This window comes from Mesoplodon bidens (genome assembly GCF_964165515.1).
Source record: "Mesoplodon bidens genome assembly, chromosome: 1".
Taxonomy (NCBI): domain Eukaryota; kingdom Metazoa; phylum Chordata; class Mammalia; order Artiodactyla; family Ziphiidae; genus Mesoplodon; species Mesoplodon bidens.
Genome location: NC_138176.1, coordinates 122,234,822 through 122,262,735, shown reverse-complemented (window position 1 = coordinate 122,262,735; position 27,914 = coordinate 122,234,822). Strand labels below are relative to the sequence as shown.

At 35.4% G+C, this 27,914-nt stretch overlaps 1 protein-coding gene across 4 annotated transcripts in view; it reads left to right on the top strand.

Moving 5' to 3' along the window:
* The window catches only part of RTKN2 (rhotekin 2), an 87,085-nt gene that overhangs the window by 40,842 nt on the left and 18,329 nt on the right, over positions 1-27,914 (top strand). For all 4 annotated transcript variants that reach the window (XM_081234680.1, XM_081234683.1, XM_081234682.1 and 1 more), the window contains exons 7-9: positions 4,239-4,333; positions 14,835-14,941; positions 15,904-16,035. In XM_081234680.1, coding sequence (XP_081090806.1) covers positions 4,239-4,333; positions 14,835-14,941; positions 15,904-16,035 — 334 coding nt within the window. The remainder of the gene's footprint in view (positions 1-4,238; positions 4,334-14,834; positions 14,942-15,903; positions 16,036-27,914) is intronic.

The following is a 27,914-nucleotide window of genomic DNA, read 5'->3' as shown; positions in this document are numbered from 1 at the left end:
TCAGTTTCATCATTTGAAAATATGGACCAAAATATCTGCCCTGCCTACCTTAAGTAGTTATTGTGAACTGTTAAAGATATTGCGTGTTAAAGTGCCTTAAACTGCACATAGGTAGATGTAGTATTACGAAGCTTTGCATGTCTCTGATTTTGGGGGGAGGTTTTCATCCTACTACCACTTCACAAATCCTACAGCATTTATTATTTCATCACAAAAGTAATATTAACTTGAGAAATAGAATCTAGAGGAGAAAAAAATGTGCTCATAGTTCACCCTAACTCAAATACTTTTTATAATTTTGAATTGATATTTTTCCTCCAGGTTTTAAAATTCCTAGCCTTGGGGGATAGATATTCATAATTATACTATACATTCATATACATGCATGTATATACACATACACATTTTCTTCTTGAGTTATTACAGAGTCTTCACATGATCATTTTAATGACCACTATCTATCAACTGTCTCTCTCATAGCTTATTCTTAGGGGAGGTTATCAATAACTTTTTTTGTATTGTTATTTTAAGATGTGTAATTCATTGGAAATAGAGGCAAATGTATTACATGTTTACCTGAAAGTAGTTGAGGAAAAGGTGTCTTAGTTACAATTACTTTTTAAGGCCTGAGAAAAAAATTAAACATATACTTGGGTCATCACATAATTTTAGCCTCTTCTGTCACACAGGTTGTCACCTCTCCAGCGCACTCAGTGCAAATGCACAGCCTATAACATAGCTACTTCCTGTGCGCACTAAAAGCAGTATTTTGTACTGCACTGTGTATGGAAATGATGCTATTCCTGAAGTGACGCATACTCTGATGTTTTTAGTGGTCAGCGAGAATAAATTACATCACTCCTAAAAATAAAACACAAAGTATCTTCATTCTCTTTCTCTCCCAGTCTCTGCCTCTCACTATTTCAGGTACTTTTCTTCTTGGATTTAAAATACATATCGACTGTCCATCTAATACCTTGACCTCTAAGTTTGATGACCTCTTTGTCTCCAGTGATCTTGTTCTCGTGCCTATTTTAGCCATCCACCCCACAGTTGTACCCTAGATCTTATCTGGTCTCTGTAGTAGTGTCCCACACTATCTACCACCTCCCACATTTCCAGCTTTCTCCTTTCAGTACTCTGACTCCAACTTAGCTAAAGTTCTATGATTTACCATTTTGTTCTTTCCTAGCATTTCTCTCCTTTTGTCATACTTACCTTGGAAAAACTTCAACCTTGGTTAAATCCTGCCTTTAGCTCTTCTGCACCTGCACTCACGAGGAATAGATGAGGAACCTGGAGAAAACAGTCATACTGACTGGTCTCACTTTAGAGGGATCACTAACCTTAAGTGAGTTCCAGTATGTGCAATCCTACTAAGTGTCCGTAGCCCTCCACTTTACCTCTCGTCAGAGTATTTCACATTGTGTCACTCTCTCTTATGAAACCTCCACTACCCACTCCTCTCCACTCCTTATTCAAAGCTGATGACTTCATTTCCTATATCATTGTTGCTGCTGAAGTAATCAGAAGAGAACTTGCATATCCTCCATCAACCGAATCTATCAGCCTACCTGCAACTGTATCTTTATTTGCTGCTTTCCTTCCTTGTAACTGCCTTTGCTCCATCTGAGACCACCTACCTGTACACTAGATCCCATCTTCTCAAGTACGCAGAAGTAGGCTCCTGCACATGTCCCCCACTTCTACTACATCTTCAGTTTTTCTTCTCCTGCATCATTTCCAAAAACATACAAACATGCTGAAATGCCTCACATTTCCTCTGCCCCATTTAACAGCTATTCTTTACAGAAAAGTTTTTTATATTCTCTATCTCCACTTTTTGTCCTCCCATTCTCTCTTGAACCATTTCAGTCAAGTTTCATCCATCGTTCAGAAGCTGCTCTTGTCAAGGTCAGCAGTGATCTACGTGTTGCCAAGTACCATGGTCATTTATCATTATTCCTCCTCCTGGACCTTTCAGCATTATTCAACACAACTGCTCACTCTCCTGAAACACTTTTTGAACTTGGCTTCCAGGATACCACTTTCGGGGTTTCTCTTCCGCCTCAGTGACTGTCCCTTGCCTCTCTCCTTTGTTCATTGCTCTTCAACTTAATCTGAAATGATGGAGTACTTGTGTCCCAATATTCAGTTTGCACATTTTATTTAACTAACTTTCATTGAATTTTATCTATATACTGGTAACTCCCAAATTTAATTTCTTGAATAGTTTTTCCTCTCCTAACTGCAGATTCATATATCCACCTGCCTACCCTACAACCCATTCTCAAACTTAATCTGTTCAAAACTAAACTCTTACTTCCCATATCCATTCTCTCAGCCAGCCTCCTTGCAGTTAATGACAGTTCGCTTTTTCTAGTTGCTCAGGCCAAAAGCCTTGGAGTTGTCCTTGACTCTGTCCTTTCTTTTACATCCCATGACCACATTGGGTCAACTTTAAGACTATATCAGGAATCTTAGCACTTCTCACCACCCCATCAACTACCACCCTGTTCCAGACCTGCATCAGCTCTGGACTGGTGAGGTGCAGTAGCTTTCTAGTTGGCATTACCATTTTCACTCTTAGCCTCTGTGGTCTGTTCTCAACATGGCAGCCAGAGGGATCATTTAAAAATACAAGTCATATCATAGCATATGCCTCTGCTCCAAATCTACCACTTGCTTCCCTTCTCACTCAGAATAAAATCCGGGGTCCTTATCATGCCCTACAGGGCATGCCCTACTGCAGTGTAGAGTGTCTGCCCCTTCTTACCTTTTAGACATCTTGTCTCACTCTCCCTCACTGTACTCCAGCCACACGGCTGTCTTGTTTGTCAGATACACGTAGCATCACTTATCCACTTACTGTCAATAATCTGTTCCTGAAAGTAACATATTTTGCACTAAAATGCTGATAGGGAGTCTATTTACCATTATTTTAAGTAGGAACAATTGTAATGTTGCATAAAACCTATGTATCAGTGACAAATTATCATGTTGAGATCATGTTTAACACATTGTGCCCTGATCACCAAACAACTCATATGATGGTTAATAGTTTTGTGTGTAGTAATATTTACTCTTCCATTCAAATTGCTGTTCTCAATTGCTCCTATTCTTTCTCCACAGTTTTTAAAAATACTTCCTCCACTTTGCGGGGGCACTTTTTATGTAACAGTAGGGAAAAATAAGAGCTAATTATGGAAACACTATAGAAATTTGTTCAGGATAAGTGAAAATAGCAGAGAATGGCCCACACTGAGAATGAGGCTAGTGCCTCTTAGCTCTAGCAACAGTGGAGATTTGTTGATACTTAGTGGACTTTCCCAGTAGTCTACATAGGAGTCTGAATTATACCAATCGTATTCAGAATGTAACTTAAAATTCTACTCATGCATTGTTTTGTTAAAATTTTTTTGTCGAGTTTTGGAGAAAGAAACATAAATTTTCCTGTGTAAACACTGACAAAAAACATTGGCTGATGAGAGATATCTCTGGTCTATGTTGGTTGTATATTAAAAACCAAGATAAATCAAACCAATAAATCAAATACTTTAAGCCTTAAACTTATACAGTAATGTATGGCAATTATTTCTCAATAAAACTGAAAAAAATACCCAAAACCCAGAGGCATTCTCCCAGGGAACAACATTCCATGCAGTATGCCATTGTTTATTAAAGAAGTGCCTGCATGCATTGCATTCTTGCTACATGTATATATATTTTTTGTGATAGAGATTTTTACATATTTAGTAAGAGACAAAGAAGGTTTATGAAACATATCACCTGGCCCAATTAATAAAAATTCTCATCAGACTTTACATGGTAATTCTATTTTTAATTTTTTGAAGAATGACCACACTGTTTTCCATAGTGGTTGTACCATTTTACGTTTCCATCAGCAGTGCACAATGATTCCAGTTTGTCCACATCCTGGCCAACACTCGTTGCTTTGTTTCTTTTTATTTATTTATTTTAATAATGGCCATCCTAATGGGTGTGAAGTGCTTTCTCATTGTGGTTTTGATTTGTGTTTTCCTACGGATTAATGATCTTGAGTATCTCTTCATGTTTTTATTGGCCATTTGTATATTTTCTTTGGAGAAATGTCTGTTTAAGACCTTTGCCCGTTTTTTAATCGGGTTGTTTATTTTGTTGTTGTTGAACATCTAAATATTTTATGTAGTGGAAAATATACTAAAGTACTTAAAACATGTCTTTTTTCTCACTATTAGTGGTGCAAAGTACAGTTTGCTAGCTCATACTACCCTGAGCTTGGAAAGTGCTGAGAATAGCTTCAAGACCCATAATCTGTCTATTAATGGGGATGGTAAGTACAGTCTATATTTTACTTATTATACATGTTATGTCAATATATATGTGGTGACAGTAATAATTTCTAATTTTAATATGTTCCCCTGAAGTGGTTATTGGCTTAAATAATGTAGGCACGAGTGACTCTGTGGATTCTTGAAAATATGTCTGTCCCTTTTCCCCAAAAGCAGAAAGTTTATTTTTCTCTTTCTACTGTTTGCTAGAGGTTTGTTTGTGAGGCTTGCTTGGTGAGAACAGAAAGGTTTTGCATATTCTGAATCCTTGTCTTTGACTTGAAATTGGTGACTTTACCACTCTTCTAGTTGTCAAAGATGTATCTTATTTTCAAATTTGAAATTGAGGAAGCCAGTAAAAGCATGAATAGGTACTCAAGATCATTAATCCTTAGGAAAACACAAATCAAAACCACAATGAGAAAGCACTTCACACCCATTAGGATGGCCATTATTAAAAATAAATAAATAAAAAGAAATAGAAAATAACGAGTATTGGCCAGGATGTGGACAAACTGGAATCATTGTGCACTGCTGATGGAAACGTAAAATGGTACAACCACTATGGAAAACAGTGTGGTCATTCTTCAAAAAATTAAAAATAGAATTACCATGTAAAGTCTGATGAGAATTTTTATTAATTGGGCCAGGTGATATGTTTCATAAACCTTCTTTGTCTCTTACTAAATATGTAATAAAATCTCTATCACAAAAAATATATATACATGTAGCAAGAATGCAATGCATGCAGGCACTTCTTTAATAAACAATGGCATACTGCATGGAATGTTGTTCCCTGGGAGAATGCCTCTGGGTTTTGGGTATTTTTTTCAGTTTTATTGAGAAATAATTGCCATACATTACTGTATAAGTTTAAGGCTTAAAGCATTTGATTTATTGGTTTGATTTATCTTGGTTTTTAATATACAACCAACATAGACCAGAGAGATCTCTCACTAGCCAATATTTTTGTCAGTGTTTACACAGGAAAATTTATGTTTTTCTCCAAAACTTGACAAAAAAATTTTAACATACATAAAAAAATTTTGATGATGAGCAAAAAGTCACTAAGAAGACATAATATGATTCCATCTACATCAAGTTCAAACCAGTAAGAGCTAAATTATATTTTTTAGGGAAGCACACATAGGTGGTAAAACCATAAAGAACACAAGGAAGTGAATACCATACAAGTTAGGTCATAGTTACACCTAGGTAACTGAGGAGAAGTAGTGTTGCCAATGTTTTATTTCTTGACACAGAGATGGTTATGCACATATTCATCTCATAGTTATTTGTTAAACCGTACATTTATATTTTATGAACTTTTCTCTATTTTGAATGTAATTTTTTAGTGCGAAACTTAAAAAATGTACAGAGCCATCTATCTTTACAACAAAAGGTATAAGGAAGGTAGTATATAATTTTATATATTATACTTCAAAAAATGAAAAAGAATAAGTAACCCAAATCATATTTCCAAACGACTTTATCAACACTACTCTATATTTTTCATCATAGGTAAAAATAATCTTGGAGCGTGGAGAGTGCTCCTGCTGTTTTACAAATCTTCTAATCACTTACCTCCCTTCTTCACCTTGCTATATATTTCTTTTTAATAAATTATAGCTACAAATTATCATCTAGAGAAAAAGGTTTAAGATTAATTTAGCCCTACCTTCCTGTATATCCTCTGCTTGCTACCAACAGAAGGTAGGCATGAGTGATTCTGTGGATCACTAGTTACGTCAGTATATGTTATGTCAGTATATGTGTAAACACTGACAAAAGCATTGGCTAGTGAGAGATATCTCTGGTCTATGATGGTTGTATATTAAAAACCAAGATAAACCAGTATTTTGCATTCAGTATCAAATAGTTTATAACCCATATTATATGATACTAAGTAGTTGAGTTTAAATCTACCATCATATTCTGTGTTTTCTGTTTGTCTTACTTATTCCATGGTGGTTTTCTCTTTCTTGTGTCTTTAAGGATTGATAGTTTTATCATTTCAGTTTTTCCTTGCTGTAATTAAAGTTATAATTCTTTTTCTCATCTTTTAGACATTACCTCTAGAAATTTTATTAATCATACTTAAGTCTAAAATTAAAAGATAATTTTACCTTTTTCTCAGATCCTGCAAGGACTTTAGAATAAACTCCATTTCTTTGACCTATGTGCTGTTGTTATATAATTCTGTTTGGTTTTTAAATTTCACAAGATGTTTTATACACTTAATATTTGTTTAGATTTGCCTGCATGTTTCCATGTACTGCTTGTGTCTTATACCTTACATCTGGTATTATTTTCCTGCTGCTTGAAGTGTAATCCTTAGAATTTATTTTAGTATGTTCTGCTAATATCATACTTCTTAGTTCTTCTTTGTGTATGTCTGAAGATGACTTTGTTTAGCTTCATTCTTGAAAGATTTTTTTACATGATGTAGAAGTTCAGCACTTTAATATTTTACTTTGTGAATATTAAAGATATAATTCCAGTACCTTCTGGCATCTTGTACTGTCTGTCGAAAATCATTTGTCAGTGTGTTGCTTCTGTGAAGGTAACTTTTAATTTTCTCTTTGTCTTTGGTTTTCTGAAGCTTCACCATGCTATAGGTGTAGAATTTAATTTTATTTTTGCTGCTTTTGGAAATCCTTGAACTTCTTTAAATTGATGGATGTCTTTTATTATTTCTGGACAAAATCTTACTTGTCTATTCAGGCAGCCTCTGATCCATTTTATTGCCTTTCTCCCTGTAGCATTCCTAGTACACCTATGTTAGTCTTTCTGACTGTATCCTCTATATTTAATACCCTTTATGATGTATTCCTCATCTTTTTATCTGTCTTTGCTGCTTTTCTGGATCTTTAATGCACTATCTTCTATTTCCTTTATTCTCTTTGCAGCTCTGTCTGATCTGCTGATAAATCTGTATACCAAGTTCTTCATTTCACTTATTGTACTTCTTATTTCTAGAAGTTCTGTTTGGCTTTTTCAAATCTGCTATGCCACTTTTCACTTTTTATTCTCTGCATATATTGTTAATATTATCTTTTAGGTTTTTATTAAAAGAGTAGGCATAGCTGTTTTATAGTCTATGGCTAATGATTCAGATATATAAAGTCTTTCTTGATCAGTTTCTCTCTTTTTTTTAACTGGTTCTCACTCATGATGTCTCAATTCCTTGCATGTCTAGTTATCTTCATGTGCTTGTCATTGTAATTGAAAGTCTACATAGAGGAATAAATTAATGCTCGGTGTCTCTGTTTGCATCTCGCAGGCACCTGGTGAGACTATCATTCTGGGCTCACTTTATCCAAAGACCATGTCTGAGTTTCTCTGCATCCCTACCTCCAGGCAATGGGAATCCTGGGCAGTTCGGTTGGTTTACTTATGGTTCACCACTACCCTGTTGGTGATTCCTTTGGGATATCAGTTTAATATGAGGAGAATCCTCCCATTAATCTGCCTACATTGTTCAGGTCCTAGACTGTGATTTCTGTTCTGCTTCCCTCGTCTTGCAGGATCATTAAGTCATAAATTGAGATTTTCTGGGATTGGCAAATGCTCTCAGGACAAACACAGCTTCTGTGCTCATTTAACTCACTGGTTCTCACATCAGATTTGTACTGGTAGTTTATTATAGTTTTGTTACCTCTTTGTTGCTCTGGGGAAAAGTTTTAAAATATATTTGGTTCAGCATTTTTAGTAGTTTTCAGTGGGAAGATAGGTCTGAACAATCGAATCAAGCCTTCTATCATCCAAAACTTGAAGTTTGCAATAGTATTAGCATTGTCAATTTTATCAGAAAACTTGGCAAATTAAGTTTGTTTAATTCTATTTGTGTTATTTCTCTAGAATTAACAATATTATCACCATATGTTGAGTGCCTATTATGTGCCAGACATTGTTCATTGAAATATTATTCAGCCTTGAAAAAGGAAATTCTGCAATATGTGACAACATGAATGATCCTTGAGGACATTATGCTAACTGAAACAGCCAGTCACAGAAGGACAAATACTACCTGATTCCACTTATATGAGGTATCTAAAATAGACAAACTATTAGAAGAAGAGAGTCGAATGGCAGTTCCTGGGGCTAGGAGAAGGAGAAAGGAGGAGCTGCTAATAAACAGATCTAAAGCTTCAGTTATACAAGATGAATAAGTTCTAGAGATCTGCTGTACAACATTATAACATTTGTTAACTATACTGTATTGTACACTAAAAATCTGTTAAGAGAGTACATCTCCTATTACATGTTCATACCACAATAAAATATAAATAAATAAATGAACACTGTTAAAGCAGTTTTTATTCTTAGTCTCTGTGAGACGTAGTTATAAGGGAGCATCACAGTGAAGTGATTAACAGTGGAGACTGTGGAGCCATCAGCCTTAGATTCGTATTCTAGTTCTAACACTGGCTAGCTCTGTGCTTTCACAAGTTCCTCATTTTGTTATCATTTATATTTTACAAATGAGTAAAATACAGCTTAGAGAATGTAACATACCAGATTATGTAGCTAGCCAGTGGTCGAGCCAGACTTTAAGTAATCCAGGAAAGGCTGGGCTCTTTCTGCTATGCATTCCGGTTAGGCATGATTACTGATAAAGCACCTAAAGACTCAAAATACTATCGATGTGTGAATAATGGAATTGATGATGAAAGGTCCCATTCTTTCAACCAAGTCACCTGAAAGGTTGTGGAAAGGAATAAAATTCACAAAGAAATCATTGATTTTAGCAGTGTCACTTGTCTTCAGTGTTCTATAAGATATTACTAGATTCTCCTTTAATAAAATGCTCCTGAGCAAATAAGCATGGGAACTATGTGGTATACTTCTTTCTTTGAGAAACACAATAAAGACTAGCATGTTAAAGACTGTGAAAAGACCTGTGCTTACAGCAATAATACCCAAAAACTGTTGACACTGGAACTTGTAGATTCCACAGAAAAAAATTTTAAGAACACTAACCTATATGCCTAACCCTTTTGATGTGATAGGTATATCTCTAGAAATGTGTATAAATTAAAATCTCGTAAATCAATTATATTTTGAAAAAAAAGGAAAGCTTGTAATTAAAAAGAAACAAAATTTTATACAGAAAAAAGCCACCCTCTGATTTATTCATTAATAAATCTTTGTTTAATAGGGTTTCCTAAATAAATTTATATCAATGTCTACCAAATACTATAAAATAAAGAGGAAATACAAGATTTTTGAAATTTATAACTCAACTTTATTACTTGTACTAGTTTAAGGAAAAAGCCAAAATGATATCTTAAGGCTTATATTTGTCATCAAGAAATTTTTATACTTTTTATAAAACAATGAAACCACATTGTAAAGATTGACTCACACGGAACTGAGATGTTATCGATTCTTTCTCTTGCCTGTGTTTTGTTTTTGTTGTTGCTGTCATTTTTAAACTCCATTTTGCTCCCCATCTGAAACTACAGATGAATTAGATAAAATCTTTAAGTAATGAAAAGTCAAACTGCTCTTTCACTTCCTGTTTCATTTCATCTTGTCCTAATACCACCTTTGATTAGAAAAGAAGAATTAAGTATTTTGATTAAATGTGTTGCACAAGGGCAGAAAGACAGCATTGAGAAATGGAAAGGATATGGTTTGGGGAGTGAGAGTGCCCTGGATATGAAATTATGAGAAACATCTTTTACATGCCAGACACAGCAATAAATGTCATGCACACATTATCTTATGTGATTTCACAGCAACCCTAGTACTTAATAGGTAGTATTTTAAGAATGAGAAATTGATACTCGGGCAAGTTAAGTAAATAGCCTAGATGCTGTATTTCTTGTCAGAAGTAGGGAGAAGAAGCTGTGACTCTGCGTTATTCTACAGTGGTCATGAGCTGTAGAGAAACCTATGTAGGAAGTAAAAGTTGATTGCAGTGTATGTGGCACGTGATCTGTAGAGCAAAGAATTTTACATCCAGTGTCCCTTTTCAAGGTCTGCAATGAGGAAGGAATTATTTTTCTTGGTGTGCCATGAAATCTGAACTTATTTTACTAGAGAAGCACACTGTTACATGTGGTACTTAGGTTCCAGATACATTATTGATTGTGACTGGTCTGAAAAACTAATCATTTATGATTCTGTTTCTTTAGGAGGTGGATCCTAACTTAAAAACAAGCCATTCATAAATCTGGGTTTGCTATGTAAAGAAATTCGCTTTCAAACTTTAAACTCATAAATCACAAGGGTGATTTCAATTGTATTATGTAGATGCATGCTTTTATAGAATTTTTATTTCATTTCCTGCCTATTTTAGAAAAGGAGATTCTCATTTATTTATTTATGTCTGCCTTTTTTTTTTTTTTTTTTTTTTGCAGTACGCGGGCCTCTCACTGTTGTGGCCTCTCCCGTTGCGGAGCACAGTCTCCGGACGCGCAGGCTCAGCGGCCATGGCTCACGGGCCTAGCCGCTCCATGGCATGTGGGATCTTCCCAGACCGGGGCACGAACCCGTGTCCCCTGCATCAGCAGGCGGACTCTCAACCACTGCGCCACCAGGGAAGCCCGTGTCTGCATTTTTAAATCATTGACTGTATTGTATTTATACACTTATTTATCTCAGATCAAACCCTTTGTTTCTAAAAGATAGCAGCTTTAACAAAGAGTTGAATAGTCCCAGACAATTTGTGGTATGCTATTCTTTAGTAGAATGTTGAGCAGGTAAATTGTTAAAAAACTGTTTTTGCTTTAACTTTGTGCTCTTCACTTATGCTGGCCTTTTTCATTTAACTGATGTGTCAAGCCTTGGCTACACTGCTTCTATATATTAAATAATTCTTTTTTTACAAAAAATGTTTTATTTTCTGGACTTACTAAGACCTTTTGGTCAATGATAGTAATAGCCAATGGTTATAGTCATTTAACAGGCACTTACCAACATGGGTGCAGTGAAAACTTTACAGATATTTTTTGTGTGGTCCAGTGTGAACATAGGACCGTATGTTGCATTTTTATTTATACCCCAATACACAGAATAAATTATGCAGTGCTTTCCTTCCATACAGTTATAAAGGTTGTATAACTACCTGCACACTACATTAAAGGACTATCTTAATGTTTTTTGGTTTTTTGGGGTTTTTTTTGCGGTACGTGGGCCTTTCACTGTTGTGGCCTCTCCCGTTGCGGAGCACAGGCTCCGGACGCGCAGGCTCAGTGGCCATGGCCCACGGGCCCAGCTGCTCCGCGGCACGTGGGATCCTCCCTGACCAGGGCACGAACCCGTGTCCCCTGCATCGGCAGGTGGACTCTCAACCACTGTGCCACCAGGGAAGCCCCTATCTTAATGTTTTTTGAAAGAACTTTTTAAAACAATTGCAGACTTACAGAACAGTTAAAAGTTGAATATCAAGATTTTTTCCCCCAAAAAAATACATGAGAACAAGTCGTTTACCTGATGCTTCATTACTCCCAAATATGTTAATACCTGTTCCTACTAAAAGACATCTGGCTACATCACTACAGCTATTCAAGTCAGCATGAATACATTACTATTATTTCTACTAATACAGACACCATTCAAATGTTACTCCACTAATGTCCCTTATGACAAAAGGATCCAGTGCAGATTCACGCATTGCATTTAATCATCATGCTTCTTTAGTTTCTTTCAATTTAGATCAGTTCTCCAGTCATTCCTTGGCTTTCATAACCTTGACATTTTTAAATTTCATAGTTATTTTGTAGAAGTTCCCTCAGTTTGGGTTGGTCTGATGTTTTCTTGGGCTGAGACTCAGGATATGCATCTTCGGCAGAAATATCACAGAGATGATGATGCTGCGTTCTCATTGCATTCTATCAGGTGGCATCTTTTGATTCATCCCATTACTGATGATGTTCACTTGATTAGGGCGGTGTCTGTTAAGCTTCTCTACTGTTAAGTTACTCTTTTTGTTTTCCTCTTTGTACTTAATACATATTTTGTGTGTGGGAGGGGGATACTTTAAAACTAAGTATATTTATTAGACTTTCAACTTATTCATTGATTTATTTATATCAACATGGACTCATGTTTTACAGTTTTATTCAGTACATTATAATCTGCTAATATCTTGTTTAAGATTCAGATTGTCTCCATTTTGGCCAATGGGAACACATTCAAGATGGCTTCTGTGTCTTTTTACATGTCCTCCTCATTCATTGAGTACTTCCTTGCTTAAGGCATAACAAGATATTTCAGGCTCATCATGTGCTTTCCCTGCCACAGTCCTGGAGTTATCCATTTCTCCAAGGAAGACTGGTTCTTTTTAATAGAAATAATATTTAGAAGACATGATCTGAGCTATAGGTGTATTCATTGCTATTAGACTGTCACTATTAGGTGTCACTTTTCCTAGGCCCTCTCAGTGGACATACATGTATATATATTTTGTCATGCATTTTTTAAAAAATTATTTATTTATTTATTTATTTATTTTTGGGTGTGTTGGGTCTTCGCTGCAGTGCGTGGACTTCTCATTGTGGTGGCTTCTCTTGTTGCAGAACACGGGCTCTAGGTGCGTGGGCTTCAGTAGCTGTGGCATGCAGTCTCAGTAGTTGCGGCTTATAGGCTCCAGAGCTCAGGCTCAGTAGTTGTGGTGCACGGGCTTAGTTGCTCCACGGCATGTGGGATCTTCCCGGACCAGGGCTCGAACCCATGTCCCCTGCATTGGCAGGCAGATTCTTAACCACTGCACCCCCAGGGAAGTCCTGTCATGCATTTGTTCTTTTTTTTTTTTAACATCTTTATTGGAGTATAATTGCTTTACAATGGTGTGTTAGTTTCTGCTGTAAAAGAAAGTGAATCAGCTATACATATACATATATCCCCATATCCCCTCCTTCTTGCGTCTCCCTCCCACCCTCCCTATCCCACCCCTCTAGCTGGTCACAAAGCACCAAGCTGATCTCCCTGTGCTATGTGGCTGCTTCCCACTATCTATCTAGTTTACATTTGGTAGTGTATAAATGTCCATGCCACTCTCTCACTTCGTCCCAGCTTACCCTTCCCCGCTCCCTGTGTCCTCAAGTCCATTCTCTATGTCTGCGTCTTTATTCCTGTCCTGCCCCTAGGTTCTTCAGAACCATCTTTTTTTTTTTTTTTAGATTCCATATATGTATGTTAGCATACGGTATTTTTTTTCTCTTTCTGACTCACTTCACTCTGTATGTCATGCATTTCTTAATCTCTGTATGTTGAAAACCATGAGTTCACACCAGTATGTCTAGTTCTAATCCAATACCAAAGAGTTCATTCCGCACATTCGTAATTCCTTTCTCTGACAGTGAGAAACCTGTCTTCTATTATCTTTAATGCTTTTTATTCTTTGGTCAGTCACCTTAAAAGCAACCATTTTTCCATCTTTCTCACATAACTGCTTTTCTCTCCTTGCTGGGGCTCTGACTCCCCTCTGGGCTGCCCCATGCCCCACGTGGATACTCCTTACGTTGCTCAGGCTCATACAGCCCACCCAGGGCTACCCTCCTCAGCCCATGTGAACACCGTCCTCAGCCTGCCTGTGCTCTGACACCCCATACCCGGCTGTCCCTCTGCTTGCATTTGCATCTCCCCGGGCTCTGACACACTGTTCTGGGTCACCAAATGTGTGAATGGTCCCCTCGCTACTCTCAAACTGACTCCCGTGGCTGGACTGCCCCCCGCACTCTTCTTAATTTCCCTGGATTCTGACACCTCACTTGGGCATCACTGCACACAGATACCCTCCTTACTCTACCTGGGCCCCTCCTCCCCATGCCAGGCCGGCCACTGAGCAGAGACCCCTTTTGGGTTCTATATTCCCCATGTGATCCGTCCTCCTCAGCCCCTTCAGGCTCTGATTCCTCATGCCAGGCAGCTCTCCCACTCACCTCCTTATCCTGACTGGCCCCAGCACCCAGCTCTGGCACACTACTGCTTCCCACCCACCCCCTGCCCAACTCCTGGCACAAATGCCCATTGTGGTGGACTCCACATGATGGCTTACACCTGAGTTGTTCAGTGAGGGAAGGGACAAGGGGAAAGGTCAAAAGGGTTATTATGAAATTTTTATCATAAAGTTGTGCCCTGAAGTGTTTTATTCAGAGCATCACTTTGCTAATTATTATAGTGAAAATCAGAGCAAAAAGTAGAATTTGACAAACAAAAATCACTTTATTAGGATGTTTTTTAAATTACATGAGTTTACTTATATGCCCTGAACTACCTCCATTGATTAATTACTTTAAGATCAAACGAGATCAAGAGACTAAAAGTTCCATGTCTACTCCAGGTGATAGCATGCTGTGAACTATTAGTTTAATATCATCCTGTCCTAACTGCTTTCTTTTATTTGATTTTGTCATTGAATACAGTAATTTGAGCAGGATGAACCTTTACATATGTTCTTATATAAAGCAAAAAAAATTGTGAAAATAATCAAAATGTATAATGACCTTAAATAAACATATTTATAACTTGATTTTTTTCTCACTTAAATAGAAGAGTCTTCGTTTTGGCTTCCCTTATATGGTAACATGTGCTGCCGATTAGTCGCCCAACCAGCTTGTATGAATGAGGATGCGTTTGCAGGATTTCTTAATCAGCAGGTTAGAGAACTTTAAATATCCTGCAACAATTATAGCTCTAATTTTGATCTTAATATCCTGGCAGTTGTTTGGCATTCTGATATTGTGAAGTATTTTTTTTTTAATAAAGTCTTCTCCTAAATGACAGTTTTCTCCTTGTTAGACATCAAATGTGGAGGGAGGGTGCAGCTGGGAGTGAGAAGGTAGGGAAGGGGAGGGGTCTGATGCAGTTTTGGTGGCTAAGGGGCTACCTCCTCCAGGTTCCTCTGCTTCATTAATAGCAGTAACAGGATAATCAGTACCAGAGGACTCCTTGTGGAAACTGATGAGGACTGCTCAACACCTTTCACATGAAGGCCTTTCTGGCAGACAGCTTTTGGCACAGTTTAGGCCTCTGGGCTTCCAAAGCTGCCTCTGTGCCACCTACTCCTAATTTATTTATAACCATAGTTATTTGTATTCAGTAAATAATTAATTGTGGGCTTCAATGAATCAGTAGCTTTTTAAAAAAATTCCATTAAGAGGAAAGAAAATTTGCATTCTTACAGGGAAGTCAACATTTTCCAGTGTTCTGAGAACAGTAAGGGAATATTTTGAATATTCAATTATTTTGAATATTCAGTTATTTTTATACTTCTCTTGAGTCATTACGTGAATTGCTGTGGAATTCCAATCACTAATTTTTAATAGACTAGCTTCTCTAAAACTGCATTGATTTATGATTTTATGTATATAAAAGTTATGTGATAATTATTACCTCTATTTTGCTTAATCCTTTTGAGAATTCCACACCTTTCTTCTCTGATACGTACGTACTTTTTTACTTTGGGCTATTGACTTATTGTATAGTAAATCAATGGGTAACTATCACATTAAAACATTTCAAAAAACTAACTTTGCTAATTCAAGTATTTTGTTGAATTTAGAGTTAAGATGATAAATAATGATTTAAAGTTGAGAGTTTCTTGATTTTTCTTTTTCAGCAAATGGTAGAAGGTCTGATTTGTTGGAGAAGATTGTATTGTGTTTTAAGAGGGGGTAAACTCTATTGTTTTTACACTCCAGAAGAAATCGAAGGTAAAGTGGAACCAGCTTTGGTAGTGTCCATTAACAAGGTAAATAAAATGCTATTTTGAAAATAAAAGTATAACATTTTATGAAGTTTGTTCTTTTCTATTACAATTCACACTGTTGTCATCTTATTTACAAAAAACGAAAGACTGCTAAAACTAGGTTAGTTTGTAAAGATATTCTTATTTTTCTTTCCATTTATAAAGCTTATCTGGTAAAGGAAATACTATATATTTCCTACGAAAACGTAGTAATAGGAATCTATACTAGCAAACAGATTTTAAAGCAGAGAATGTAACTCCACATTAACAGGGTATTTAAATTTTTTAAGAATTTATTTGATTAAGAGATTATAAAAACATAAATTGTTAGCTCATGTTACAATGACGCTCTTTCTAGTTAATACTTAAATGAACCCATAAAAAGAAATTCCTGAGTATACTTTCTGATTTCTTATGGGGCTAATGGGCAGTTGTTCAACCTTCTGCCAGAACAAGAAAGCCTCACATTCTGTTTAGAATACCACATACACATAAATATACTGGTTTGATACAAAGGAGATTATAAAATTTTAGTTAGAAAGTTTTCACCCAAAAATCTGTAGGAAAAGTTTTCAGTCTAAGGCAGGCTTATTTTCTTTATCTCACAATCTTAAATTTGTTTTCATCTATCGCCCAAGTCTAGTGTTTATTAGAGGGGTTTTTCCCCTCTTTTTATAGCATTCCTACTCTAGAGTTAAAATGGCATTTCTAGAGTAGAATGTCATGTTTTCTGCCTATGGACTGTAATTAATCGTTTTAGTTTTTTTACTTTGCTTGCCTTCAGAATGGTTGAAGTGAAGTATATAATAAAATATGAGCCATCACATCTGTTAACTGTAAGATACATGTTCTACTTGCCTTTAAGTTAGTTTTTGAGGAAAAATGTTAAGTTATATGTCCTGAAAAAACATGTAGATACTGGTCTGCTAGTGTATAAGGATTTAGTTAATTTCTATGATCTTTGCAATAGTAACATTTGATCTGTTTCTATCCTACTTTTAGAAATGACACTACTTTTTACTCAAAGGAAATCCTTCAGTGAGACCTTTTTACTATGTAATTAAGTCCACTTAATTTATCTGTTTTGTGTACAAGAAAGATTAATGTTGCTCTTAAATAATATACCTCAATATTATAACATAGTGAATTTATTTTCATTTAGAAAATTAGGTTAATGAAAGTATAATTTTATTATTGGAAAACTGATACAATTTTTTCATTGTTTTGTTTTGTTTATGCAGTGTTCACTCCACCCCATAGTCTTTTGAAAATTTCAAATGTACAGAAAAGTTGAAAGAATAGAAAAGTAAAACCTGATACTACCCATCACCTAGATTCTTCAGCTATTAACATTTTGCCACATTTGTTTTCTCTCTTGATAGTTTAAAAAAATTTGTTTCCGAACCACTTGAAAGTAAGCAGCATACAGCATAACATTTCTTTCCTAGAATATGTCAGCATGTTTCTCCTGAAAACAAGGACATTTCTTCCATAACCATAATATTATTATCACAATCAATAAATTTATTGTTGATAAAATAATATTATCTAAGATACAGAGCGAATTGCCCCAGTTATTCCCAAAATATTCTTTCTGATTTTTATTTTTTGTTTCATCCAAGACCCCATCAAGGGTCACAGATTGCATCTGATCACTTTTGTTTCCCTTTTACCTAAATTGTGCCCTTCTCTTGCCTTTTTTTTTTTTTTTGGTTTTTATTACACTGACATTTTTGAAAAGTCCAGGCAAGTCCCCAAATCTGTTTTTGACTAATTGTTTCGCTAGATTCATGTTAAGTATTTTTGGCTGGAGTTCTACATAGATGATTTTGTCTAACCTTATTTTCACTAGGTAGTAAAAATGGAATCCTACCAATTTTTTTCTTGCATGATGTACAATGGAATATGGATAGCTATAAACCAAATTAAAACATAATCTAAGCAAATGATATTTTAAAAGTTTGATTTGAAAACAGTCTTCAAAGTGTTCATTTTACCTATCTCAGCCCTTTAAGGGAGGCAGAGCATGTAGGTCAGCCCTGATTTACAGGTATCTTATTTCTGTTTTACAAGTGACAAAACATACTCAGAGATCAGATAGAACTTGTTTAGCTAGTAAGTAAAATTATATGGCTTACTCTTTCCTAATGGGTAGAAAAAAATAGAAAAAATTCATGGATTGTTTTTCTGTTTCTTCATAGACATACTGCAAGACTAGATTTGGAAGGCAAAATTAGACTTTTCCCTATCTCCATATCCACTTTGAATCAGTTTTGAAAGTAAAAAGTAACTCTGAAATGAAGTTCTGAGTCCAAAGCCAAGTTACCAGTAGGCAATGACTTAGGCATGTATTGAATCTTTACCATTTAAATTTAAGAGGACAGTTATAATAGAACTCCTCTGTTATTGTAGTCAGTGCATCTTTATTTTCTTATTTGATGACAAGAGTCTAATTCCAGAAAAGTAGTTAACAGGATCTACATGGCCTGACTAAATTGACCTTTTTCAGTTGACTCATTTTTCCTTGTGGTAATAAAGGCCGATGGCCTGGCAACCGATGGGATTCTGTAGTCAATCAACTCCATTATTAAGATGACTGAAATCAGTGTACCTAGAAATCCCAGTGGTGGCTCCACTATTGAGCTTTACAAATTCACAGGAAAATGGTTTGTCTAGTAATTTGTATAGACTTGACCTTAGACTTGGGGGGGACAGCGTGGGCTGTATTTGACCCTGAGGACTGATGACATAAATAACTCTTCCATCTAATATGACTTTTGTCTAAACTACCAAAAAGAATTTTAACATTAAACCATGAGGTAAGGTTAAGGTTGGGAAGAATAATATAATTTAGTTGCTTATCTCAAAGATTAAACTGATGACAAAGTGTTACATTCTGTAGCTTTGCAATATTTCCATCTTAATTTTCTCCAGTGCCGATTCCAGCACTGATTCCTGCCCCTTCTCTTTAGAAACTTTTCCCTTTGCATTTCCTACTTCTTTTTTTTAAAATTTTTATTGGAGTATAGTTGATTCACAATGTTGTGTTAGTTTCTGCTGTACAGCAAAGTGAGTCAGTTATACATATACATATATCCACTCTTTTTAGATTCTTTTCCCATATAGGTCATTACAGAGTATTGAGTAGAGTCACCTGTGCTATACAGTAGGTCCTTATTAGTTATCTGTTTTATATATAGTAGTGTGTATATGTCAATCCCAATCTCTCAATTTATTCCTCCCCCTCTTTCGTCCCTGGTAACCATAAAATTGTTTTCTACCTCTGTGACTATTTCTGTTTTGTAAATAAGTTCATTTGTACCATTTTTTAAGATTCCACATATAAGCGGTATCATATGATATTTGTCTTTTTCTGTCTGACTTACTTCACTTAGTATGATAACCTCTAGGTCCATCCATGTTGCTGCAAATAGCATTATTTCATTCTTTTTTATGGCTGAGTAATATTCCATCGTATATATGTATCACATCTTCTTTATCCATTCAAATGTCAGTGGACATTTAGGTTGCTTCTGTGTCCTGGCTATTGTAAATAGTGCTGCAGTGAACATTGGGGTGCATGTATCTTTTCGAATTATGGTTTCCTCTGGGTATATGCCCAGGAGTGGGATTGCTGGATCATATGGTAGCTCTGTTTTTAGTTTTCTTAAGGAACCTCCATACCATTCTGCATAGTGGTTGTACCAATTTATATTCCCACCAACACTGTAGAAGGGTTCCCTTTTCTCCACACCCTCTCCAGCATTTACTGTTAGTAAATGTTTTTGATGTTGGCCATTCTTACCATTGTGAGATGATACCTCATTGTAGTTTTGATGTACATTTCTCTAATAGTGATGTTGAGCATCTTTTCATCTTTTTTGGCCATCTTTGTCTTTGGAGAAATGTCTATTTAGATCTTCTTCCCGTTTTTTGATTGGGTTTTTTTTTTTTTTTTTTTTGTGGTACGCAGGCCTCTCACCGTTGTGGCCTCTCCCGCTGCGGAGCACAGGCTCCGGACACACAGGCCTATCGGCCATGGCTCACGGGCCCAGCCTCTCCGCGGCATGTGGGATCTTCCCGGACCGGGGCATGAACCCGTGTCCCCTGCATCGGCAGGCGGACTCTCAACCACTGCGCCACCAGGGAAGCCCTGTTTTTTTATTATTGAGCTGCATGAGCTATTTGTATATTTTGGAGATTAATACTTTGTCAGTCAGTTGTTTGCAAATATTTTCTCCCATTCTGTAGGTTGTCTTTTTGTTTATGGTTTCCTTTGCTGTGCAAAAGCTTTTAAGTTTCATTAAGTCCCATTCATTTATTTTTATTTTTATTTTCATTACTCTAGGAGGTTGTTCAAAAAAGATCTTGCTTTGATTTATGTCAGAGAGTGTTCTGTCTATGTTTTCCTCTAAGAGTTTTATAGTATCTAGCCTTACATTTAGGTCTTTAATCAGTTTTGAGTTTATTTTTGTATATGGTTTAGGGAGTGTTCTAATTTCATTCTTTTACATGTAGCTGTCCAGTTTTCCCAGCACAACTTACTGTCCAGTTTTCCCAGCACAACTTACTGAAGAGACTGTCCTTTCACCATTGTATATCCTTGCCTGCTTTGTCATAGATTAGTTGACCATAGGTGTGTGGGTTTATCTCTGGACTTTCTATCCTGTTCCATTGCTGTATATTTCTGGTTTGGGGCCAGTACCATGCTGTTTTGATGACTGTAGCTTTGTCGTATAGTCTGAAGTCAGGGAACCTGATTCCTCCAGCTCCATTTTTATTTCTCAAGATTTCTTTGGCTAATCAAGGCCTTTTGTGTTTCCATACAAATTGTACAATTTTTTTGTTCTAATTCTGTGAAAAATGCCATTGGTAATTTGATAGGGGTTATACTGAATCTGTAGATTGCTTTGGGTAGTATAGTCATTTTGATAATGTTGATTCTTCCAATCCAAGAACACGGTATATCGTCCATCTGTTTGTGTCATCTTTGATTTCTTTCATCAGTATCTTACAGTTTTCTGAGTATAGGTCTTTTGCCTCCTTGGGTAGGTTTATTCCTAGGTATTTTATTCTTTTTGATGCAATGGTCATTGGGATTGTTTCCTTATTTCTCTTTCTGATCTTTCGTTGTTAGTGTATAGGAATGTAAGAGATTTCCGTGTGTTAATTTTATATCCTGCAACTTTACCACATTCATTGATTAGCTCTAGTAGTTTTCTGGTAGCATCTTTAGGATTTTCTATGTAGAGTATCATGTCATCTGCTAACTGTGACAGTTTTAACTCTTCTTTTCCAATTTGGATTCCTTTTATTTCTTTTTCTTCTCTTATTGCTGTGGCTAGAACTTCCAAAACTGTGTTGGATAAAAGTGGCGAGTGTGGACATCCTTGTCTTGTTTGTGATCTTAGAGGAAATGCTTTCAGTTTTTCACTGTTGAGGGTGATGTTTCCTGTGGGTTTGTCATATATGGCCCTTATTATGTTGAGGTAGGTTCCCTCTATGCCCACTTTCTGGAGAGCTTTTTTTAATCATAAATGGGTGTTGAATTTTGTCAAAAGCTTTTTCCACATCTATTGAGATGATCATATGGTATTCTTCAATTTGTTAATGTGGTGTATCACATTGATTGATTTGTGTATATTGAAGAATCCTTGCATCCCTCAGATAAATCCCACTTGCTCATAGGGTATGATCCTTTTAATGTGTGGTTGGAGCATTTCCTACTTTTATCTCAGGTTTCCTTTGAGCCCTTCCATTCACCTGAAAACTTCACTCTTACTAGTAAATGCCACTGGTCTCGTTATTTAACTATGTCAAACACCATCTCAGTCAAGAAATCTATTTGTTACTTCTAAAAACATGACTGTTATCTAATTATATCTTCTATTAAAGTAATTTTTACTTATTTTTCTCAGCTTATAAAATTATTCAAATTTATAGAAAAGTTGCAAAAAATACTACAGTGAACATTTGTATACCACCCAGATTCAACCGTTAACATTTTGTCATATTTGCTTTATCTATTTTTCTTTTTTTGGGGAGAGGTTTAAGCACTTTATATTTTATTTAATTTTTTAATCGGCTGTTATGGTGGTATGGTTTACATAAAATAAAATTCACCAGTTTTAAGGGTACAGTTTGATAACTTTGACAAATAATATACAGTTGTGTAATCATTACTATAATCATTATTAGATTATAGTTTTTAAAATCTTTTTTATGAGAACATTAAGTCTACTTTCTTAGAAAATGTCAGTTATTCAATAGTGTTATCAACTATAGTCACCATGTTTTACGTTAGATCTTTGGACCTTATTTATCTTATAGCTGAAAGTTTTGTTTTGTTTAGCTGAAAGTTTATAAAGTCTCTTCTCTATATTTTTTGCTGAACCATTTGAACATAAGTCTCCAACATTGATAATTCATCCCTGAATACTTCAACATCTACCTTTTAAAAATAGGAGCCTCTCAAATTATGTAAATTTATATATATATAAAATTATGTATATGTGTGTATATATATATATATATATATATATAATTAAAATACCATTATCACAGCTAAGCAAATTAACAGTAATTCTCTTATATCATCTAATATCCAGTCCATAGTCAAGTTTCCCCATTGTCTCCAAAATGTCCTTTTAGCTCTTGTTTTCAATCTAGGACTATTCAAAGCTTGTGCATCCTTTGTACGTCTTCTAAACTGTAAATTAGGTCTAGGGGCTTGATTAAATTCATTTTAAACATTATTTTGAGAATATTTCATGGATAATAACAAGTACTTTATGAAGAATTCTGTTCAGAGGCATATGATGTCAAGTGTCTTACTATTGGCAATGCCAGGTTTAATGACTTGGTTAAGGTGGTTACCACTAGCTCTCTCCACTATAAAGGCAAATTTTTGTCTTTACAATTAACGAGTAGTCAATGAGGTGATGCTTAGACACAGTGTGACTATCTTTATTGTCCAACAATCTTTCACATAATGGTTTTACTGAACTGATTGCCCTTACCTGAATCGGTCATTACATTGGAGATTGCACATGTTTTTCTACTACTGTCCTTCCTTCTGTATGTGTTAGCTGGCATTCTTTTGTAAAGGACTTTTTCTTATCAACTAGGAATGAATTACAGTCTTTCCTGAAAAGGCTGGGTAAATGTTTAATGTTAATGACCAATTTTCAGAGTAAGGAGTTGTGTTATTACATGTTGACATTGTATTGTTATTGGCAAGATGTATTGGAGTGGAGTTACCCCCTGTGGAAGTAGCACATGAGTGTCGTTTCTGTTGTCCCACACCACCTCCAGTATTATGATAAACTCATAGATTTTAATCTATTCAATCTACTCAGTGTTTTAAATTACTTGGTTTTTAAATATAAGGTAGATGTTTTAATTATTTTGCTTACTTTGTAAATTTCTAAGGGACATATACTCTTAGAGTATTCTTAAATAAAGGGGATCATTGATAAATGCCAACTTGGTTGGATAGTGTTTTTGTTTCAGTTTTTAGTGTATTTCCAGTGCTGGGTCTCTGAGATCTTTTTATGCTTAATAATGTTAAATATTAAATACAAAGTTTCTTTCTTTTGGTTGTATTTCTCCTCTCATGATTTAGAAAATAATAATTTTGCTTAATGCTGCTTTAAAAATTATGTGAAAACATGAATTTTACAGTTGCTAAGGTATGTAAATAATAGTTCTGCTATTTTGATCATAGGATCTGTTCTCTGACTATAATTCTTGTCCTTCTAAATGGCATTTCCTGTAAGGCTAAGTCAGTTCATTAATTTTCAGAGGGAGCCATCTGTGGAAATAGTCACATTAAGGAAAGAAAAGCCTAAAAGCTATCCCCCTCCTCTTTTCAATCCAAATTTGAAAGGATGATTTACTTCAAAGTGATTGCTTCAACTTCAAAAAACTTCCCTATGAATGTTATTGAGCTAGACATTCTCAATAAGGGGTACTTAACTGGAGCCACTGAATCTCCTATACATTGTAGAAAGCATTTTATTAGCCAAAGTTATATCCATTGCCAGTGGGGTGGGGAGTGGAATGGAAAAGAAATGTGAGTCTTTGAGATCAATAGTCTTTTCTTGATCTAAATAGTATGCATCACTTCATTTTAATGAATAATAAAATCTGTACCAAACAAGTCAATAACACTAGTTGGTGTGATAGTCCTTTGTTAAATTGTCTTGAAATTGTTTTTAACCATTACATTTATCATGGACCCTAGCAAGTAAAATTACCATGAAGTACATGGGATTTTCTTCATATTATGTTAGTCCTCTTAATGCATGTATCACCTATTCAGATTGTCCCTTATTAAATACAGCAAAAAGAATTTTTTAAGCAGTCTTTTCCTTTAAGAGTTTACATCTGATTTCATTGACATAAATTGAAAATAATTATATCACTAATACTAATCAGACCTAATGCTTGGTTTAATTTATGGTCATGCTTTATATACTTCAAACATTCCTTGTCATATATTGTAGAAGGTATGCTTTCTTTGTCATTAGAATACATATAAGGTCTAAAGCTTGTTTTTAGCCATCAACAATTTTGTCTTCATCCCTGATTAACAAGACTTTAGACCAGACACCTTTCAAAGAACTCATTTATCTTTACAACATGTTTGAGAGAAAGGTGTGAGTGAAATATTAGTGAAATATTATCTCTGCATTATAGATAAGAAAGCAGGCTCTTAGTTTTTTGTACTTGTATTTTATTTTTTAATTGTTTTTTGAAAAATTTCAAGATAATCTATAGAAAGAATAGTATAAATGAACCCATCTGTACCCTCACACATTTCCTCCACCGTCAGATTATTTTGAAGCAGATCCTAGCAATCATATCATTTTACTTGTAAATATTACAACTGCTGTACTTAAAATTTATAGCTATGCATAAAGTCAATATATCATCAAAAATCCAGACAGTGTTCAAATGTCTCAGTCTTGTAATTTTTTAAACAACTTTTTGAATCAGGATCCAAATAGGACCATACATTGCATTGATTGATCAGTTCTCTTAAATCTCTTAGTCTGTTGGCTTTTATTCTACCCCCCTCTTTCTCTCGCTCTCTCTTTCCCCTACACATATACACACACAATTACACACAATTTGTTTGTTGAAGAAATTTGGTCATTTATCCTACAGAGTTTTTCGGAGTCTAGAATTTGCTGATTGCATCTTCAAGTTGTCTTTTTTCTTCTATTTCTGAATCAGATTTAGGTTGTTTGTTGGTTGGTTAGTAAGAATATGTCTTAGTACTTTTTTCAGGAGGTGTATAATAACGTCTGGGTCTCCCACTCATGTTAACATCCACTGATGAACATTGCTTAGATTCTTTATTTCATTAGGGATTGCAAACTGCTGCTATTTTAACATTCTTTCTTCATTTATTAGCTGGGACACCTCTACTTCATCAGCTGTTAGGTTGGAGGACAGTTTTTACAAGAAACCCAGGATAAAGGCTTGATTTTTTGCATTTATATACTAGTTACCAAAACTATGAGGCAGTTCCCTAGCATCCTTCAGAGGTGACCAATGAGTTAGTTTTTAAATATCATTATGAATTTGTGGATTTAAAGACTTGTCATGCATCAGTCCATTACCATTGTAATTCTCATTGATGTTCAGATTGTCCCATCCTTGGCTACTGGAAGCCTCTTCAAGTTTACTTTTGAGTCCTTTTGGTACAACCCTAGTAATCTTTGATTTCTGGTAGGACAAGATGTTCCAGGCTCATCCTATATATTTCCTGGCCCAGGCTGGGGATAAGCCATTTCTCTAAAGAGTCTGATTCCTTTTAGTAGGAAAGAGTATTTAGAAACTATAATCTGGGTATGTAGTAGACATTTTTAAAGTCATATAGTCAAAAGTAAAGTAGGAAACAATTTATAAATCTAGTTCTGATCTGGTAATTTTCCATTACTACAGAAATGGAGAGGTTGAAATACAGTTTTAATTCAAAAATAATGAAAAACCTAAAAGAAACTTTCCTTTGACTTCAGAGTTAATTATATTTTGTTACAAAATTAACTTCTCAGATTGTACTTTTCTTGACTTCACTTGGCCTTCTCAGGGTAACCATCGTCTCATGCAGTGGAAAGTTGTAGTTCAATATGTGCCGATTGACAAAAGTAGAGCCAGCCAAGGATGAAAATTTCATCGTGAATAATCTCAAATCTATCTACATATCAATAGGAGTTGATTTTAAAGCCTCCCAAATCAACTAAAAAGGTTTGGAATTAGCAAAAGCAAAACAAGAAACTGACCTTGGAGAGAAGGCTTATCTCAGAACATGTTTTCTCATCTATAAATTAAAGAGTGGGTGGTGGATTATCTCTAGGATCTGAGTTTATCAATGTAAAACTTTTTATCATTATCTGAGTTATTCTTTTGTTATTCATTTATTCATCAAATGTTTTTCAATCACTTAGTGGGTACCAGGCAGTATTTTAGTTGGTGTAAATAAGGGGGCAAGAATACCAAGTTGCTTGCTTTCATACCCTGCTGAGAGGAGATACTTATCTATACATTGTGTGAGCCCATAATGATAACAGTCCTAAAATTCATCTTGTGTTTTCTAATCCATTCCTTGTTTGGGAAGTGAAGACCTGAGCACTATTATTGATACTTTGCCCACAGTGAAAAAAAAAATTGCACTAACTTTCTGACATTATCAGAAACTTTGTTTACTCACTTTTTCTTTGACATGCAGTTTTTTTGGTTGAAAAAATTTCCCATTAGTTAAACTATTTTGGATGATAAAATATAGAGGTTAATTCAGATGATCTGTGTTTCATTTGCACCTTTTAAAAACCTCTCGTGTTGTAAAACTTTAGCGGTATTTATGGTTACCAGAGGTAACGGAGTGTACAGTGTTTATATACTATTGTATTCTTTTCTTTTTTTTTTTTTAATGGCTGAGTGATATTCCACACATATACATACACATGTTCCACATCTTCTTAACCCAGTAGTCTGTTGCTTGGGCACTTGGGTTGCTTCCATGTCCTGGCTGTTGTAAATAGTGCTTCTGTGAACACTGGGATGCACATATCTTTTCAAATTAGTGTTTTTGTTTTTTCTGGGTATATCCCAGGAGTGGAATTGGTGGATCATATGGTAGTTCTGTGTTTAGTTTTTTAAGGAACTTCCATACTGTTTTCCATAGTGGCTACACCAATTTACATTCCCACCAACAGTGTATGAGGGTTCCCTTTTCTCCACATTCTCTCCAACATTATTTGTAGATTTTTTGATGATAGCAATTCTGACAGGTGTGAGGTGATACCTCATTGTGGTTTTGATTTACATTTCTCTAATAATTAGTGATGTTGAACATCTTTTCATGTGCCTGTTAGCCATCTGTATGTCTTTGGAAAAATGTCTATTTAGGTCTTCTGCTCATTTTTTGCTTGGGTTGTTTGGTCTTTTTTTTTTTTTTTTTTTTGATTTTTTATTTATTTATTTAAAAAAATTTTTTTTGCTTTATAACAAATTTAATCACTTATACATATACATATCCCCACCCTTTTGTGTCTCCCTCCCATCCTCCCTATCCCACCCCTCCAGGCGGTCACAAAGCACCGAGCTTATCTCCCTGTGCTATGCGGCTGCTTCCCACTAGCTATCTACCTTACGTTTGGTAGTGTATATATGTCGATGCCGCTCTTTCGCTTTGTCACAGCTTATCCTTCCCCTTCCCCATATCCTCAAGTCCATTCTCTAGTAGGTCTGTGTCTTTATTCCTGTCTTACCCCTATGTTCTTCATGACATTTTTTTTTAATTCCATATATATGTGTTAGCATACGGTATTTGTCTTTCTCTTTCTGGCTTACTTCACTCTGTATGACAGACT